The sequence below is a fragment of the Vanacampus margaritifer genome, chromosome 7 (genome assembly GCF_051991255.1).
Source record: "Vanacampus margaritifer isolate UIUO_Vmar chromosome 7, RoL_Vmar_1.0, whole genome shotgun sequence".
Classification (NCBI taxonomy): domain Eukaryota; kingdom Metazoa; phylum Chordata; class Actinopteri; order Syngnathiformes; family Syngnathidae; genus Vanacampus; species Vanacampus margaritifer.
The window spans coordinates 12842829-12863037 of NC_135438.1; the positions used below are offsets into that span (position 1 = coordinate 12842829).

At 40.0% G+C, this 20209-nt stretch overlaps 1 protein-coding gene across 3 annotated transcripts in view; it reads right to left on the minus strand.

The window, feature by feature from the left end:
• doc2g (double C2-like domains, gamma) overlaps positions 1 to 20209 on the minus strand; it is a 40024-nt gene that overhangs the window by 14046 nt on the left and 5769 nt on the right. For all 3 annotated transcript variants that reach the window (XM_077571053.1, XM_077571054.1, XM_077571051.1), the window contains exons 5-8: positions 16139 to 16248; positions 6034 to 6160; positions 5629 to 5685; positions 5058 to 5182 (exon numbers count right to left, since the gene is read on the minus strand). In XM_077571053.1, coding sequence (XP_077427179.1) covers positions 5058 to 5182; positions 5629 to 5685; positions 6034 to 6160; positions 16139 to 16248 — 419 coding nt within the window. The remainder of the gene's footprint in view (positions 1 to 5057; positions 5183 to 5628; positions 5686 to 6033; positions 6161 to 16138; positions 16249 to 20209) is intronic.

Genomic DNA, 20209 nt, shown 5'->3' on the forward strand with positions numbered 1-20209 from the left:
GGGGAGGACGAATCTTACGTTGACCTGTGCCAAATTTCATTTTGCATAGGCTCCAATGCAGTGCAGATGGGGGAATTACAGTTTCCAGTTTTCCAAAACAAATGAATGCAATATTGACAATAGCGATGCCTCATCCAAAATCATTCTATGCAGCCGTAATCTAAATATGCTTGAATTCAATGTGCAAAATATTTCAGAACACAGGAGGCTGGTCCATAGAGATAGGAAGGATTATTCCCTCGCTTTTTAAAGAGATTTTCAGCGGTCCAATACAGGGATCTCCTGGAACTAACAATACATTTCTGCTCATTTTTACACTGAATACAATCCACTGAAAGAAAAGCTTAACTGTGACTCACAGCTGTTATTCATACTTGTCTAGTACCATGCATTTTTTTTTCTAATGGGGAGGCAAAAACAGCCACGTAAGGGAAGTGACATGTTATTGGCAAACCATGAAAAATAAGCTATGAGTTCGTTGAAAGTGTGGGAAATTGTGAGAAACGAAGACGACTAGTGCTTATGAATCTCTGACAGAGAATGCAAAAGTCACAAAATTGCTCTTCATAAAAGATGCGCTAAATATAAGGCTGACAAAAAAAGAAGTCAAAACCTCACTGACTGAATCAGTTAGAGATCAAAACATCTGATAAGTACGATTCTGACATGAAATGCATGCTGTGCTTGATGTCCCTCTAGAAGTATAGATTGTTGGCCCATCCCAATAAACATCCAACAGACCTCCAGATCATGTCCGTAAAGCGTCGGCCGGTCGTGGACCGTATTTCTACGTCCATATGGCCGCCAAAATAGGTTGACATAAGACGTCTTACCATGGCCTTAATATGGACGTTGATATGACGTCCCATACTCACCATGTTTGTACTTTATACATAGCCATGTGGCTAAAAAAAAAGGTACATGTTTCGGCTGGGCGCTATGCTAGATGCTAGGAGCTATCTAGCCACGCACCAACGCCACCGCCAGTGTTCGTAGCCACTGTTTACATGTTCAAGATACTTTGGTCAAGTAATTATTCACCTCTTCATATGTTCTCCTTTTCAGATGTATGCTAAAGCAATGTGGGAGGAGGAGGTTAAAGAAGTGGAGGGCACGGTGCCATTCATCTGGACCGAACCATCTGATGAACATGTAGCAAAGCACACATATGGCTTTAAAACAATAAATCTATTGTAACCAACTGGATTAGTACGCTATATTTTTATTTCCTTATTGAGCATTTACATGCATGATTTCACACCATTAATTTAATCATTTTAAATGATGAATAAAAAGCGCCAAAAGAACGTCCACATGACCTGTTTTGAAACCGATTTCAACTTTGCACAGACGTTTTATATATGTCACTAATCAACATTGAAATGACGAAATTACGTAATCTGGCATTGCAATCTGCACCCAAATGTGACGTCTATTTCTACGTATGCCCATGACGTTGTTTCTACGTCTGACAGGTCGACAGAAAAGGAGGATCTCAAAAATGCAGGCCCAGACAGGAAAATACAATTTAGACATTTATTTACAGAAAAACTCGAAGTAAACCTGAACAGAAAGCGCTGGCAAACACAACCAGGATAAGTAACAAAAAAACACGAGCACAAAGGCTGGAGGAAAAAAGGCACCCCCCCCCCCCCCCCAAAAAAAAAAAAACTTGCAAAAGGCAAGGGACAAAGAGTAACAGAAAACGCTTACAAAAATATGCAAGGGAAAAATTACCAAACGGAACAAGTTAAATGTGCAATTATAAATAACTCGCTGTGGATCTACTTACACGTGAAAACAAAAACAGGAACAATCTCAAAACTAAGACTATGACTATGAGCGTGGCTATGAACCAAAAATGGGTGCAGAGAATTCTTGTCGCTAGTAGCAGTGAGCAAGGAATAATCCAACAGAGGACTGCTGCTCCAGGAGTCCTTTTCAAGTCCACTAATTGGTGATTAGGAAATGCATGGAGGAGAGGGGAAAAAAAAAAAACAGCACTGAGAGCAGGATCGTGACAACGTCGGCTCGCTCAGTGGGAGTGGTTCAGATAATATCATGGATATATTAAATAATACTATGATGTACATCGATTCAATAAAAAGACATACGCACGTACTTTGTCCATATTTAAAATGCCATTTTTGTCATACATCTGGTTAGTAAGAATGTAGATATGTGGCCACTCCATCATTTTAGTTGCCCATCTCTGTTTTACGTCTGAGTAAAATGTGAGCAAAAAGAAAAGTGTTGTGTTTATATTTGTTCCGTAATAATTTGCACTGTTATAATATAAATGAGTATGAATATACTTCCCACGCTTCTATCATAGTTTAGAGATTAAGATTAATTTAGTGGAAACAAACACACGTATATACATACAGTACCGTCACACTCACAATAATGTAAAGCTTAAGTCTTAAAGTAACAGTAAAAACTATTTGTTTATTATTCCTCCCAGAGTCACCATACAGTTGTAAACTGCAGTTTGATTTCATTGTAGGACTCCAAAGTAAAAAAATAAATAAAATAGCCAAGTTCATAAATGTAAGTGATATACACTAACAAAACTAATCGGTTTTATAATACTTTGTATCATAATAAGAATATTATATTACAGACCATTAAATGCTCTAGATTACAAGTCTGTGTCATAAACTGCAGCAGCAGCTATCTTTCAAGTAAAGCAGCTACTTTCAAGTAAACTTACTTCATTGTAAACCCTACAAGTACAAAAACACACACACATTCACACACTGCGAGGCGTGAGATTGGCAGATGTTTCTAGCAGTTGGGACATGGCCTTGGTCCCTGGTGTTTAGTCTGAAATGTGTCCCCGAAAGGAAACTCAGTCACGGCGCAGTCACGAAACACACACGCACCAACACACACACCATCTACACAAAGATTTGTTATATCACAAAATAATGATTTAAAAGCGCAAGTAAGGTAAAGAAGGTTGTTTTTGGATGGTACAAGAGTGAATAAACGGCTATATGAAAGCGTGTAATATAAATAAAAAAGAACGAGATGCACATTTCTGTGTTCACAGCGCAAAAAGGCCGGATGAAGTAAAAATGTAAAGTACTGTAACAAATCAATGCCTCAGGGCGAAATAAAAAGATGTGCATATCCGAGGAAGTTCGTGGTCTGTAGCACATCTTTCCCACTTGTGCAGCTCTTTGCCAATGGCGTCATTCAGCATTTCGCAGACCAGAAACACTCTCCGGCTCTCCTTCATTCACTGCCTTTGATCAAGTAATGCTTCATGAAAACCCTTCATTGTGTGCTTCTTCAGTGACTCACGCTCCATCCAAGATATTTACAGCCTTCTGTGTGCTCCACTAATGGTCAACACTTCAACTTCAGTGAGAGAAAACAGAACTTTGTCCTGGCTGCTGTGTACACAGTGTGATATTTTATCCACATCCTCTGTCTCGCTATGGCCACCCGAATGACAAACCAAGCAAAAGCTTAACCTTTGTCTATTTGGTGTGAGATTCCGCAGAAAATAACTATTCTATTCTATCAAAGTGGACAAAACAGGATGTTGTATCCAGTCAGAGTCAAAGTGTTGTTTAAAAAAAAAACACAATACATTTGGTGAAGGGAGGAAAAAAGGCACCTCAAGAATGAGGGCAGAGCAAAATCTGAAGTAAACAAAAAGTGCTGACAAATTGAAACTCACCAGACTCCTCATTAGGTTGAAACATATACACCTGAGGTCTCAAACTCAACATACAGTACGTGGGAACTGCTGGATAGTCTGGGCCGCATCAAGTATCCCCCCGCACAAAAAAAAATACGTCTGATTTCTGAGCACCGCAACTTTCTTTGTGCATTCAAGAAATGCCGGGGTGCTCCTGTGCTAAAAAAACAAAAAACAAAATGCATAGGGCCATGACGGCAAAATAAACGTGAGGGCTGCACTAACATAAAACTTTAATGTCAAGTAGGGGGCCGCAATATCATCCTGCGGTACCCAAAGGGCCCCCGGGCCACAAGTTTGTAACACTTGACATACACAATCCAGTGACATCCAATACAAAAAAGAAGAAAAAACACCATGGGGCACCATATTTGTGTTTTCTTAATCAGTCATTTTGTTATTCAGTAAAATACCCCATGATTCACAGAGAATGATTTGACAGAAATTCTACTATTTGAAAATTCAGTATCCATCATTTTATTATTATCCTCCCCATAGTAATCAAATTGCTTTTTCCATTGGCTACATTACCACAGATTTCATTTTGTGCTTTTCCATAATGCTGCTAGCAAACAAATGAACTAAGAAACAAACCAATGGCGTCCAAAACAATAAGACTGCAAATATGGTGGGGGTGATAATGTTCTTTTGATTGACACTGTCACTGAGGTGTCCATTTATTTGTCAGTGTATTATTATGAGAGCAAATTGCAGTATTGTAGGACTGCAAAGCATCATACTGAGGGTTACTGTATTTTGGCAGCCCGGCTTGACTGAATACAGATTGCTGCCAAATGTGCGCTGACCAGATAAAGATGACACTTGAGGAAGAAAAGGAAAGGGAAAAATAGGAAAAGAAGTGAAGTCAAAATTTAGGAACGGAACCAAGGAGAAAGGAAGAAATTAGAAATGAAAAATTGTAATGGGTTATGACGATTATAATAAATTATCATTTTTCTTTGTGTTAAAGTACATTTTTGACTAAAGAAAGTTTTCACTGAATCGTAAATGACACAAATTTGACTAAAGAAAGTTTTCACTGAATCGTAAATGACACAAAAATCAACTTAGGTGTAATTAAAGTAGCTTTTTTTTGGTAAAGTTTCTCCAAAGTATTATAATTTTTCTTTAGTGTAGATTATTTTCAAATATAGCATTTTTGCTCTCTTGCTCTTGATATGACGTGATGAGAACTGATTGTCGGCGACCCATCATAAGACCGCGATTGCGGACATAATGTTGTTGTGCATATGCGGTAACAGGAGCATTTACTCCAAATTCTGAATGTTTACATGTGCAAATAAAGAGAGAAACCATTCATAATAAAGCTGCTGATGTGACTCACATTTTGACAAAGGGGTCAGAGTAGCCATTGGAGTCCATGGCGGCCAGATGGGCGCAGCGTATGATCCCAACCAGCAGGCAGCCCTTCTCTGTGTTGTAGCACAGTGACACCAGGATGCGTCCCCGCTGCCCACAGAGAACACACACCTTTTACAAAAATGAACACACACAGCGGGGGACACTGGGAGGGAAAGTACTATTATTACACAATTCACCCAGTACAGGTTAGAATTTCCTATTTAAGTATAAGGCACGTGCTGTGTGAAAATGTACACTGTAGTTAAAAGCTTTGTCTAGGCTTAGAAACATGACACTGCTCTATTCCCCCTTGAGGCCAAAAGCTATTAACATCTGTCTCTAAAATCACATGAAGGGTTTCGATAACAACCGCAGGAGAACCACACCAGACTGACAAATAGCAACAATTCAGTATGTCCTATAAGGAGCCCATTGTTTACCTGCCATGCATTTTTCCTATGGGATATTGCAGAGTGAAAGATAAGAGAATATTGTAGATAAAGTATGTGAAAGAAAATTATTGTTAGAAATTGATAAAAAGAGAAAGCTGATACCTCCTCTTCTGCCACGACCGCTCCCGGCTCCACCGCTTGATTGTTCGATTCTTTGTTCTAGAACCAAAGAAACATGAACATGGAGTGATCCAAGAGAGATTGCAAAACATACAGTAAAAGGCATCTTAATGGATAGATGCACAATACAATGAGGACAAAATGAAATCTATGCCAGGTAGCTTAATAAATCAGTGAAATATCTGTTGGATCTTTTGACTCAGTTCAAATAATAGCGACCACGGATAATGAAAGATGAATGGATAGCTTGTACACTGTGCAATGGAAATAAAATTATATCTATCAGTAAACTGTACATGGTCCATAGAAATTTGGAATTTGGTATATGTGTCAGTGTCACAACACATATACAATATATGTGGTATTTTGTCTGCTGAGTGCATGTACCTGTGCAATTCTCTCCAAGCCCATATTGTAACGTTTGTTGTCGCCCTCTTTGAGTTTCTTCAGTGCAACTCTCACCTCACCGATGAATTCATTTCGTCCAAGTCTGTCCATGTCGCATACACACAGTCTACATGACACAAACAGAAGACACGACGTGTTAGTGCAAAGACAAAGTTGAACATTTGGTAATGATTAGTCAAGATGTTACATACAATTTGTACGATACTTGAATAGCGATGTAAACTGAAGACAACCCTCTGGTTAAAGTAAATGGATCTGTGTATTTTTATTTTTTTAGAAGAAAGCTCCTCTATTGCAAATTTGAATTAGATTTATTTAAAAAGGAACAGTGCAATTTAATAAAACACATATAAACTCATGAGTTAAAAAAGCCAGAATTAGCCATAAAGCTATTTTCCATCTGTAGTCCCCTGGCCATGATGTTAAAAAAGCAATAAAATAAAAAAAATAGAAGTACAGAGTACATACACAATTAGTAAAAACACATAATTGGACTAAACGGTAATGATGGGAAAATGAAGCTTCATGAAGCACTTGCGATACTTTTTGACTCCTCAAGATGGCACTCATGATTCAAAGATGCAATGCAAATGTAATAAATTTTTATTGCACTTGCCTTTATTTTTAAACCAAGAGCATCATCTAGAGGAGTCAAAAAGTATCGCAAATGCTTCATGAAGCTTCATTTTGCCATCACTACTAAACGGGTCCTGACACACAACACAACTTTGCTGTTAAAAATAGAAACAATACAGTACATTACAAATACACATAACACAACAGATTCAGTGTATTTTAGTGTTGACAAGTATATGAATCAATTAGCCACTTTTTCAAATGTTTAGTAAAAGCCTTATATGTTGTTAACTGTCTAATCTGATCTGGTAGTGAGTTCCAGTCCCTGGCCCCTCCCACAGACCAGGCGGACTGACTGAAGGTGCTCTTACGCGAAAGGGATAACAAAGTCTCCTCTCGCAGATCCTCTCGTCACACGCTTACTGTTATTTCTCTGAATAATAAACTTCTAGGCTAAATTGTGAGTAACCTTATAAATCAAGCACAAGTCTGCAAACTTACAAAGGAAAACCATATTTGACTAATATATTACAGTGGTGGTAGTGCCTTTTTTTTTTGTTTTTGTCCAAAACCCTGATGGCTTGCTTATACAATATTTCGACTGGTCTCATTGTGCTAGTTGAGGCCTGAGACCAACTCGTTAAACAATAATTAAGGTGGCTAAAATTCAAAGAGTGTAAAAAGATTTTTGCCGCCTCAGCAGACATTCCATTCCTGATTGAATTTTTTTTGTTGCAAGATTTAACTTGATTTTTTACATAATTTGTCAACATGAGCTTTAAAGGAAAGGTTAGAGTCAATCAATAGTCCAAATTATTTATATTGATTAACAGTCTGTAGTTTTTTACCTGAAACCCATTTATCAGGATCATGGGATTTTTTTTATTGGTTTTACTAAAAAAAACATGCTGATTGTTTTGGAGACATTCAGCTGTAGACAGCAATCTTGCAGCCATGTAGTAACATTATCCATTGCTTTAGTGAGTTTGGCTGCAACAATGTCTTTGGAAACGATCGACTGTATCATCTGCATACATGATGCATTCGACATCTGGGGGCAGAACGAAAGCAAATCATTAATATAAAGACAAAATAATAAGGGGCCTATAACTGATCCCTGAGGAACACCTGTTGATAGTTTGAGAAGCTCAGATTTATAGTTGTTAATTGAAACACACTGAGAGTGATTGTTTAAGTAGGATTCAATCCATTTCACTTCAGAGATGGAAAAGTTAAAACGTGAAACCTTAGTGAGAAGAACTGAATGATTTACCGTATCGAACGCTTTCCTAAGATCCAAAAATACTGCTCCTAAAACACCACCCAAATCTAGAGGTACTTTTATTTTCTCTACAAACAGACATATAGCTGTCTAGGTCGAATGTTTGGCCCGAAAGACAAATTGCATTGGGTGGAGAGAGGAACTGTTGTCTAAATTTAACGTTGATTGTTCAATGGACCGGAGAAAAATTGACAGTTCTAGTTTTAGAACTTCTTGTATTGCTTGAGGTCTTCAAGTGATAGCCATAGAGGGAAAAGTTTTGTTTAAAAAGCAATTTAAAATTAAATAGTGAATTACATCAGGTTTCACAGGTCTAGTACGAGAGGTACACATCAATAAGTAGAAATAAGCTAATCAAAGTACATTGGGGAATATGGAATCGCCATCCGTTCTAATGACAAAGTTGATGCCTGGTACGTACTGTAAATAATGTTGGACTTTATCAATGTAATTCTCTAATGAGTTCAAAACTGTAAACAAAGAGAGAATACAACACTCTTACAGTATATGTTCTTATCTTAGAGTTAGAGTTTTATAGACAAATATTGTTCAAACCTGTTCCATTGAATCCTCTGTAGGCCAATCAGTGGAATGACTGACATTTGATTGGGCTTGGATTTTCACTTTCATTCATCTTGTATTATATTTTGGTACCCTTTACAACATTTTCCAATGATTTCAAGAAAAAAAACAGCGTACCGTAGCAAACTGAGGCTAATATCAGGCTGTACACTACTTAGCCAGTGTCGTTTGTTATGAGCTATTAACTCCGTCTAGCCAGTTCATCTAGGATTTCATTCACCAAGCACTTCTTTTCATGCTGATGGAGGCAACTCTTTTCTTTTGGATATTCTCTCTCTTGTACTTGTTTGAAAAGACACACACGCACGCACACACATACCTCTTCTTGTCCCCTTGGATGTTTGGAAGTGTAACTCCATAAGCCGCAGAATAAATCTGACTCATGATCATGGCTGTCTGGTGATTTATATTCATTAGCTCCATGACATATTGTATGTGTTGTCTGGGCTAATGATGAGATAGTGGTTGTGATGAAATGTCACACCATTTCTGGGCTTCCATGAAAATCCTTGCACCCTCTCACCCATGTTTCCTTTAAAACCTCAACAAATACTCCTGAAGAGATAGCCTTTAAAAACAACCACAGACAAATGCAACGTGATCATACCCAACAGTCTTACGTGAAGTCTTAGCTTTTACAGCAATAACATTGAGAGTCAAGTCTGGGTTCAAACCCTCAACTTCAGATTGGGAGGCAGTTACGCCAACCGTTTATCCAAATGTACTTTTTATTTCTTAGGGAGGGAGGGGCATTACTGTGTTAGATATGAAACAGGGGGGCACAAGTAGGTTTGAAATGTGTGTAAACAACTCTGCCAACTTGAAAGAGCAGAACTTTAAAACTTGACTGGAGATGTTATCAGGACCTGCTGCTTTTCAGGGGATAGTCGTCCACAGAACTTTGCACACCTCAGCTGATGATACATTGAGAGGGGGATTTTGTTCTCCCTCTGTACAATCTCTCTGTGTCAGTCAGTGTTGAGTGAGTCAAAGCAAACGTAGAAGTCGTTCAGTTTGTCTGACTGTGTTGTTTGTGCTGGTTATGATGGTGTTGCTCCTGTATCAGAGGTTTGTCATGTGATGGAGGCCAGTATCCCTGCAGCTTCAGCCTGTACTGTCTCTTTGATTATTTGATGGATCTAGATGGATCGCACTGGGCTTTTTTTTGTTGTTGTAGTCGTCGGTATCATCAGATGCTAATTCAGCAGAGAATGCATGCAGCATGGAGTGCGCCTCACAGTTCATCCAGGGTTTGGGATTTTTTTGCGCTTTGTAGGGACATTGTTGTTGACTTATACTGAAGTAACCCATGTCGACCGAGGTGCATTCCTCTCGATCGACAGAACAGTCCTCATTCACAATGGCAGTCTTAAGCAAGCTTGCCCCAGTTTGCAATTTATAGCAGTTCTGAAATACAAGATCAGTCTATTCTTTCCAAATCGTATCTGTTTTGTTTACTGGTGGGGTGTGTTTGGGGAGCAGGGGTAGAGAATCACAACTATATGATCAAAGTGTCAAAAATGGGCCTAAGAAGGAAGAGGAAAGGCACTCGACTGTAAAACCAACATCCAAAACTTAAAGACATGGAGATACACGACTATCTGGTCAAGGCTCATCAAAAATGGCATCCACAAATATGGCAAAGGTAAAGCTTGGAAACATACTTCTACCTTTTCTGCTATTGGAAAATGTACAAACAATAACGAATTAGTACGACATGAAAACATAAGCAGAATCCTACTACATCTTTGCTTCTGCGAAAAGTACAACATAAGAAAGCAATTGTAGTTTTAGTTCAGGATTTCCCCATAAATTAAAAATATATGAAGGCTGACAGTTTCCTTTTAAATTGGAGGGGAATTCCTTCTGCCTTTGCCTTTTCGTTTGGCTTTGAAGACATCCTCAAAGAGCGGAGGAATCCAAAGCGCCGAAACCTGCCAACAAATGGAACTTTTTTTTTATATATAAAAAACCCCAGCCACATCCTAAAATAAAGGTATTTTTTGAAAATCTTATTTCTGATCAAAACATGTTCCCTCAAGACCTTATCCGCGTCGACTGTATGTCTCACCTGAGGCCGCCAGCAGCCAAATTCAACCTCGGACTGCATCCAATACCTAATCATGTATTACATTTGTCTTTATCGCCACATGGCAGAGGACAGTATGGGTCTACTCTATTAGAAAGTGTGACAGGGAGATGGAAAGATAGAAGAAACTGAGGAAAGCCAGCAAGAGAAAGACCAAACACACACGCACACATAAACACTCACATTCGCTCAAACACTCACACACATTGCATGCATGATGTCTTCATCAAAGCACCTTCACATCTCTTCTCTGTTAACTGGCAGCCCGATGGCCGTTTTAGCAATGAAAAGGAGCCCCATAATTCACCTGCAGTATTCAAGAATGTGCGGTTCACAGCCATTTTCTTGCTGTGAGGGGAACTATTTCAAATGCACATTATCACTGTCACAGCTGTCTAAATCATTTCCAAGATGCCTCATTGCTGAGGCAGACTGCAGTGACTAATAGATTGAATAGTATTTGGATCGGATGTTGAATAATGTCTCCACAAGAATACCTTTTCAAAAAAAGTTGCTATGCTTCATATTTAGAAGCCAAAGCAGGACAGTACATTCACTGGTAGGAAAAAAAACCTATATTTAAATTGAGCTGACTTTTTGGAGAAATTAATAAAATACAAACTGCTAATTGGTGGGAGATCTTTTCCATCTCTGTCACTTTGCCTGACTTTTCAATCAAGATCGGAGCACCTCGGGCAGCTCTTCTGCATCAATTAAAGGATTAAAACCGGTAGGAGGCTAACCGTGAAGTCTTCACTGAGGACATTAATTAGATTATTCTGCTAGTTCATCCATAAAAAAAACTGGCAGGACATCTCTGCCAACTTTTAATTTTACATCAATTGTACTGTACTGGGCTATTTAAATTAGATAGATGTGGAAAATCATCTTCTATTTAATTGATAGTTAAATGCATTTTGCCATAGCATACAGTACAGTATATGAATTAAATTATTATAATAAAAAGAAAAGAAAAAAAATCTTACACATTTTACTGGTAGAGTTTTTCCTCCATTGGTCAAAGAAACCTCCTTAATCAGTCAATGAAATATTCATCATAACAGTCCTCATAACATTTTTTACTGAATCTTAAATCTATTCTATATGAAGGATTACATTACATTGTTATTCCTACAGAAAATTATATTCCTGCAATTCTCGTAACAATTTCACACTAAGGCCTCGGTGCATGCGGAATTGCTGGGATATCCGGATTATTATTTTTTTCATGCAGGCACAAAGCTCACTGCACCTGTTTGACAATTTGGAAGACCTTTTTGCGCCATGGTGGGTGTTCTGGCGTAGTGACAGTGTGTCCTTGAAGATAGACCCAATACAGATTCTGAGCCTCGCGGACATGCCTGGAGATGTTATCGTATTTCATCCATAAATACCACAAGTTGACAACAGCAGGCATCAAATCCTCTGAATCATTTTAGACATCAATTCATTTAATGCATTATTATACATATCATTATTATATTTTTTTAAATAATTCCACTGACCACAATACAGTACTTAAGCAACCAATGGTAATCACCACCTTGTTCTGTATTTAATGAGGGTACATGCTTGCATTGTCTGTTGCCACACCGGCCAAGAGTAGTGACAATACTCCTGTCACGCATGGATCGCTTCGTCCTTTCCCCACACATAGATGTCTCCATGCAAGATGTCAGTGCTCGACAAAGGAATGAGAGGAAGTGAGGTAATGGCCCTTTATAAGTACACCGGCTTACCAATACCCGGTCTAACATACCTCTGCATGGATTTGTGCCGGTCACAAAAATAGAGCTAGAATAGAAATGTCCTGTTAACACAAAAAGGAAAAAACTTGACGCTCTAAGCTACATTACTATTTCACACATGCCAACAAAACAAAATATTTCAGTGAATGATTTTTTTTGGCAAATATGAGCAACCATCCTAATTATTATAACCCATTAAGTTAAGACCGAATCCTCACTCAATTCCCATTCTGCCAATCTGTGGAATATTGCCATCAACTGTCAAGATAGTTTGGCATCAAATTCAACTGTCTTCCTGTTTACTTTTTTTTCTTCCCCATTGCAGCGCAAACCTGTTTAGGCAGCAATTGGCCCTGAATTAATTGCATCCTCTGCTGGTTGTTGTCAGTTAATGAAATCTACTGTGCTTCCATTGCTTTCAATCGTAGCTGCAGGACTTTCTGTACATAACCTCGTAATGTGAACACTAAATCATTTAAATCGTACATGACCAAAATAATATTCATTACAATATTCATACCTCAATAATCAAAGATCCGGGGCCATACTTAGTGATGAGTACATCTGCCTCACAGTTGTTTCATGTTCAAATCTCTGCTCTGGCCTTCCTGTGTGGAGTGTGCATGTTCTCTTTCCTCTCCCATTCAAACAGCATGCAAATTATCTTGCCTTTTGCCCAAACTCAGCAGGGAGAAGCTTCAGCTTACCCGTGCTTCGAATGAGCATAACCTGTGTAGGATATGAATGGCTGGATGGATTTATGATTGCCATTTTTTCTGCTCTGGAACTTGGACCAGCCTGGTTGCTCATGTCAGGCTGACATGCACAGTGTGGTGTGGGTATTGTGTTAATTATCGCCACTGTTTTGTAACACCTGGGCAGAAGTGCAGAATGTCTCGCTTACAGACTTATTTTCAGAACTCACCGGATAATTAAAGATTTATTTGGTTAATTTCACACTTGGGTGGGCAGGCACTCCAGAGACCTAACTATTTGTATACAAGGCATTAAAAATGCCATTTTTCATAGAATGTCTCTAGGAAGGGGAAGAAGAAGTCAACACTGTAGATTTTTTTTTTTTAAATGTAATTTACTTGTGTACTCTATTGCCCTTTGATGGCTAATTTAGACACCCAATTTTGACTTAAATGCACACAAAAAAAATCATTCGTCGTCACTCATTGGCTCAAAATGATGTGTAAGACAAAGTAACAGCGACCACTTCTTGCCTTGATAGCGGTTACAGTCTGTAAAATAAAGTGAATTGTAGTGTGATCTTGAGTACTTGGACAGATCTGGTACCTGGCCAATAGAGGTACTTAAAAACAAATTGAGCTTTAAAGGTGAAGTCAACCCACATTTTTTCTTTATAATATGTTGTATGTGCCGCCCACATGGTATTGTGTTTGTGGAATATGAATAAAACAGTAAAATTTACCCATTTTAATCCATGTCATGGGGCAGCCGTTTTGCCACTTGCTGTCGACTGAAAATTACATCACAGTTGCTCAGGGCTCAGGTAACGAGTTTGAATGAGTTTGGTCATGAAAAAAAACAAAAACGTGTGGTGATAGATAGAGCCTGACTCAGCTTGTGAACATCACATGACCAAATCCAGAAAACAGATGTTGGTCGTTTACCTCAGCCCTTAACTCATTCACTCCCAGCCATTTTCACTGAAGCAACCCCCTTCGCTCCCAGCTGTTTAACTGGATTTTGATTAATTTTGCAAGGACCACAGAATATTCTGTTCTATTGCTATAAAAACATGGAACCTACCAAAAGAAAGATTACAGTCTCTCATCTCATCATCTGTATCTGTTTTGCAGCGATCCGCATTAGAATATAGCTAAGTTTCCTCATTATTCACATTCCTTGTGGAAACACTGGCAAAAAGAGCTTGTTGCAACATGGCCCTGGCTGATCTCTTATACTCTGCTGCCACATGCTGGCCGTTTTTTTGTAATAACTACCATTGCTTTAAGCCACCTTTTCATGTCAGAAACTGCATCAAAACCTTCTGTATGCTCTTGCATTAAAAATAAATAATAAATCTGTTTTGGGGAGTGAAGGACAAAGTATTAAAAAACGTATGTACACATATTTTAGTTTGAATTAGTTAAACACTATGATGTCATTTTCAGTCGACAGTAAGTGACAAAATGGCCGCTCCCCGAGATGGATAAAAACGGGTAGATTTTTCTGCTTAACTCATATTCCACAAACACATTATTAATCAGAATTCCGTGTTAAGACTAGTAGGGATACGGCACAATATTCTAAAGAAAACGTTTGGGTTGACTTCCACTTTAACCCTAAAAGCAGAGAAATTGTCAAATCTGGTCAAAATGGTCATGAAGTGGACTTCAAACAGTGACACTACGTGTGTAACTGATGAAATCCGCGGATGAATAGGATTTGGTCTCTGTAGTTTTGCCCAGCTCGACGAGTTAATAAGTGGAGGGTCTCCAGCACCAGCACCGGCACGGTCCCGGGAGAGTGTTGGGCTCATGTAGCGTGCGGATCAAACAGCACAGCGTCCCCATGCTGCACGCTCAGCAGAGAGCAGCCAAGTAGAATGTAGCCGGGTACAAGCCAGTGAGTCAACATCTCTCTGGGGATGCCCCTCTGTTTCGCCGTTCCCTAACGCTGCTTTGCTTGGTGTGAAATAATGAGAACAAACTCTATTTATTGGCTGAGGTGTGGTGCTGGCATACAAACACACCCAGAACGGTTTTGATTAGACATCCCTCTTGGTCTTTCATCTCTTTCAGTTTTGTCGCTCAGCTCTCCTTCATCATCGATGTGAGCTTTCCATTATCTTATTTACGGTCTGTTTGTCTCTGTCCCCATTCCTTTGTTTGTTGGCTCCCCATTCACTAACTCCTCAGTTACATCCATCCCTCTACTCTAGTCTGATTCTCTCCATTGACCCTGTCATCCTCCTCCGTCTTAGCATCCTAAGTTTCTTCTTCCACAAGCCCGTATCTGCCACTTAGCATCAGTCACACTGCACCCCGCTCCCCCCTGCTCACTTTGTTCATTTCTGGAACCACCCCTCTCTCTCTTTACCCCTCGCATGACAGCGGACATGCTCCTCCTCCTCCTCTCTTTGGCTAGCCAGCACCACCATGCTGTTTGTGTCTGTGTCCTTGGATAGAGGTCAGATGGGTTTTCTCCAGTTTGAGGGATGTGTTGCGGTGCGTGCGGTGATGCATTTGAGGAAGCCGAATAAATTGTGTTTGTGGGAGATGAGCTTTGTTTTTGTTTGGGTGTGTGTATTTTGTCTAGATCCAGAAGAGGAGCCATGCATGTGCAATCCTTCCACCAGTTGCCCTTGACATACACACAGGAGGACACACACACATGGACACACCTGACTGGTTGCGTTTGTGTGTTTAGGGGAGATGAATGCACTGAGCGTGTGCGTGTGTGTGCTTGTATTTCCTCAGGATAAACAAAGTCACCCAACACTATTACGAATCCACTGAGACACTCATTGCACGCAGCACGTACATTCCCGGACACAAGGTCTCTCAATCAGCTTACAGGACAACTAAAAATGTATTTTGAGTTTTTGGGTCAAGTTGGCAACGTTTGACCTCAGCCACTCCGTATGGAGACAATCCCAGCACGGTCGACACCTGAGGAGTAGCAGCAAGTGGGGCAGTTGGCTGCGATAATGAATTACCAAGAAAAGCCCATAGAAAGGCGCACCGGGCTGCTGGCAGTTTGCAGGGAATCTCATCCCTGTGTATGAAAATGCTCACACCGCCCAGTGTATGACATTTCAAGCTGAGAGCCTACCTGAGTGTTTTGGTGGTCATGTCAGCCGCTGTGATTCCATGATACACCAGCGTCTCGTTCCACACTGGGTTTAGCGTGTTCTTCAGAGTCTTTGTGCGAAGTTTGTTTGCCTGTAGAGGGAAATACATTTGAGCAATGAAGGGGGAGGGAGCAACGTGTAAAGAGCTTGTTAGGAAATTCATCAGATCAGAGAAAAAGGACAAGGGACTGAGAAAAAAAATGACCTCGAGGGAATTATTTATCTCGGCCCCTGAGGAGATCTCGGACATCTGTTGAGCGAGCGTGAGAGGCCAACGAGGCCTCCCTCTCCTCACCTGTCCATCTGTCTCCTTCGCAATGTAATGAGGCAGCGCATCCACACCAGTTTCAAATGCAGCAGACGTTTAAAGTGTGCAACACAATCAGAATGAAAATTTGAAGCTTTCTGGGAAGTGAATTGCATGCAGGCTCCTAATGGCTGCCCCATCTCCTCGCTTGCTGCCTCATTTCCTACGGTTGCCTTCGGGATGTTTTCATCCTGCTGAGGATTTGACGGCGGAGTTTATGTCAATAACACAGAAAAATATGTTTTCAGGGACTTGTTCTTCTCCTCTGCTATTTTCCAACTCATCAATCATGCACAACCAATGTATTTGTAAAAACCTCGACTTGGATTATCATAATGATGATGATTCATTCGAAAGGATTTTCTTCACCTTCCCAGTTTGCATTTGACCCTAATCAGTTACAGTTACGTGTGTTTATGGAAATGTTGATTATACGTGAAGTATTGTGATCTTTAAAGTTTGAATCACTTTGAGAGTCACCTCAGCTAGTTTGAATTTAGTTAAATTTAATGGTGAATTTAATTCAAAATATAATTCTTGCTAGGGCTGTATACCACTAATGGTAAAGTACCATGATACCGCACCAATAAAAATGAATAAATAAATATAATTTGTAGTACTGGTACTCAGTTCAGCAAATAGCAGCCAGTTTATTTAAAAAATAACTAAATAAATAAAGAGGCTAAGTGTGCTTGCTTTAAGCAGTTTATTGTTTTTTTCCTGTAAAATACAGCTGGACTCGCACTACTGTACTGTTGTTGTCTCTATAGTGTATTTTATACAGGCCCCACACAATAACAATACTGTACGACAGATCGCTCTCAGACTCTGCTCAGCATCACGGTCGGTCGCTACTTTGATTAGTGCAATGTTTGTCTTAGTCAATGTTTTTTGCCTTTAGATTAATTATTTTCTATATTATTAGGTCAATATGGGTCCAAGAATAGTAATGGACAAGCGTGGCAAGAAGAGCTGGACAAAGTGGCTGGGGAGGGAGAAGTCAGGACTTCCCTGCTAAAGCTGCTCCCTGTCTACCTGACTCCAGATAAGCGGAAGACAATGGATGGATGGATGGACGGATCATTTATTTTGATATGCTCCACAGCCCTGATTTTGAATGATTAAAAATGCAAAGATGTGAGTTTCCATGGTTTGTCATCTATAATGCCAATGCCTTTACTGATGATTTTCATTTTTTGCTGTTGGTATTGTTTCAGTATCAGCACTGAGCTACTCTAGGCAGGTACTGTAATGAAGAGAATTCAGAATTGTGGTATCGTGATAACACTAGCTACTTATTACCTTATTAATATTCTCGGAAAGAGAAAAACTGTGACATGTTAACCTATAAAGGCTGAAGCCCAAGCTGCTGCCCTGTGTTGTTGGAACAACACTTAATAAATCCGTTTCTAAAAAATAAGTATCAATAAATTTCAGTCAGTACAATGATGTCTCATATTTCATCAGAGGTGTTGTGCCGGGTAATAAGGCATGTCCCAAAATTGCTTGCCCTATAACCACTCTCTGCAGCTGCTACAAAAAGTAAGAATGCTCTTCCATCACTTTCTCCTGCTCGTGTCCGCGGTTCTGAAGATAAACACCCCATCTTTCACGCCATCGTCCTCTTAGTCAGTCTGTTGGGAGAGACTCAGGACCCAAAGCTCCCTCCTTTCCACTTGTTTGTCTCGTTTTATCCCCACATCCACGGACCAGAAACCATTATTTCCTCATTGCTATCCAATCATCACCTTTTTTTTGTTGAAATGTGAAAAAGAAAAATAATATTTTTATAAATTAAGGTCACAAAAGTCCCGCTTTTTTACTGCCTGTGGTTTATTGTTTCCAGAATGAGTTCCCCCTCCCTTGTGTCTGTGCCTTTATCATCAGCAGTCTTAAAACTTTGTTTCTAAATGTTTTATCTTGATCCTCCATCTGCCCGTTTACATTTGTCTTCAGTTCCCTCCATCTGTCTGCATGCATCTATCGTCTACTCATTGCACTTTTCTCCTTCGATTACTCTTTCCTAGAGATGTGGATGAAGAGTTGGCTGGGTTTTGACATATTGTCAATAGGATTTCTAGATGTGAAAGAGCGGCTTGGAGAAGAAAAACAAGGTTTCGCGAGAATCACGTTATCATAATGTACTGCGGTGAGCTGAACGGTACTGCCTGGTGGATAAGAATGTCTTAAACAAACTTGATAAATTTAACAATAATTTAAATATATACGTATATATATATACATATAAACTGTGAAAAAACAATTCATTGTCTCCGCTCTCAAACACTGTAGGCGTGTCCGCTGAATGCTCTAAAAACATGTCCCACTGGACTGTCAACTGTCAATCAAAAACAACTAGTACAACCTGAAAAAAGGATGCTACTTCATTTAGCAACAACTTTTGTCTACACATCCCTACCTGTTTACAATATGTAATTTGAATGTACTTTACATGGTCTTCGTGTAAATCCTTATGTAACCACAGCTAAGGTGGGTCATGCTTGAGAGGATGTTGCGTTAGCTTTAAGAACATATGCTGAATGATGAGAACGAAATAAACTTTGAGGTGGAACACGTGCGCCTCCGTTGCCACTAAACTCTACTTCACATGCATGGACTGAACGCAGGCATGAGTAGGCGAGAGCGTCCGTCATACTCACTTCAGCATGTGTGCGCTCCCACTTGTCAAGTGACGTGGCCCCCGTCTGGTGGATATTTAACTAATGACGGGCCATGGGTACTTACCTCCTCATTGACGCATTCTCCACGTCCCGCCCACCCACCGCTCTACTCCCATCAACACCCGCCTGTTGACGTGAGCCGTGTAGCAATCCTCCCTGTTTCCATGACAACCACCTGCTGTTGCCCTCCCTTTATGTCCCCCCCCCACCCCTACTCACATCCCTTCTCTTACTCCCCCCCTTTCTTCCCTCTCCCTTCTCGCCTCTATGAGTTGGTATTTCAAGGTCAAATAAGGTCACAGCGCTATGGTTTGACATAGACAGCGATAACGTTGGTAAGCGAGCGGCAAGGCTAAGAACAATGCGGGAGCATACACAGAAGAGGCCTGGAGGACAAAGATGCCCCAGACCTTGTGATGGTCGACACTCTGGATCTCACCAGAGTTGCCTCATTCGACCTATCATGGCTCAGCATGCCCTCTCTCTTATCATAGCCTCACTTCATATCCACCTTGAGCTAAAATGTCCAACAACAGGTTGCCAAAAAGCACGGGGCTGCAAGTTGCGGCATGCCTTATCTTCCCACCAGCTTGAGCTGGACACAAAACAAGAGCAGTGCAGCCGAGCAGAACATGTTTGTGCTCGATAAAGCGGCGTATTGAACAAGGCGAAATAAGAACGAGCCCACCGCGAAGCTCCCTGCTTGGCGGCTCGAGACGACACGCTAAATTAGCTTGCTGCCATGTGATACTTTGGCAAAAGCGTTTTCACCGTTTCACAGTAAAGACAGAACAAACATATTTGTAAAAGTCATTGTGTCACGTTTGTGCTGTGTCATTCGTCAGTGCCCTGGTCACCCGTCCGTCATCGTCAGTCGATCATTTTTTCCAGACAAACCAAACTGTAGCCTAATCGTCAGTCTGTCATTTTATTTTAACCACGCTTGCACTGTGTGCTCTTTCAGTAATTATAGTAAGCTATTTTTTTAAATTTCTTTACTTTGAAATCTTTTTAACTGTTTGTAACTGCTTTTAAATGTTGGACTTTTAATATAATATCCCACC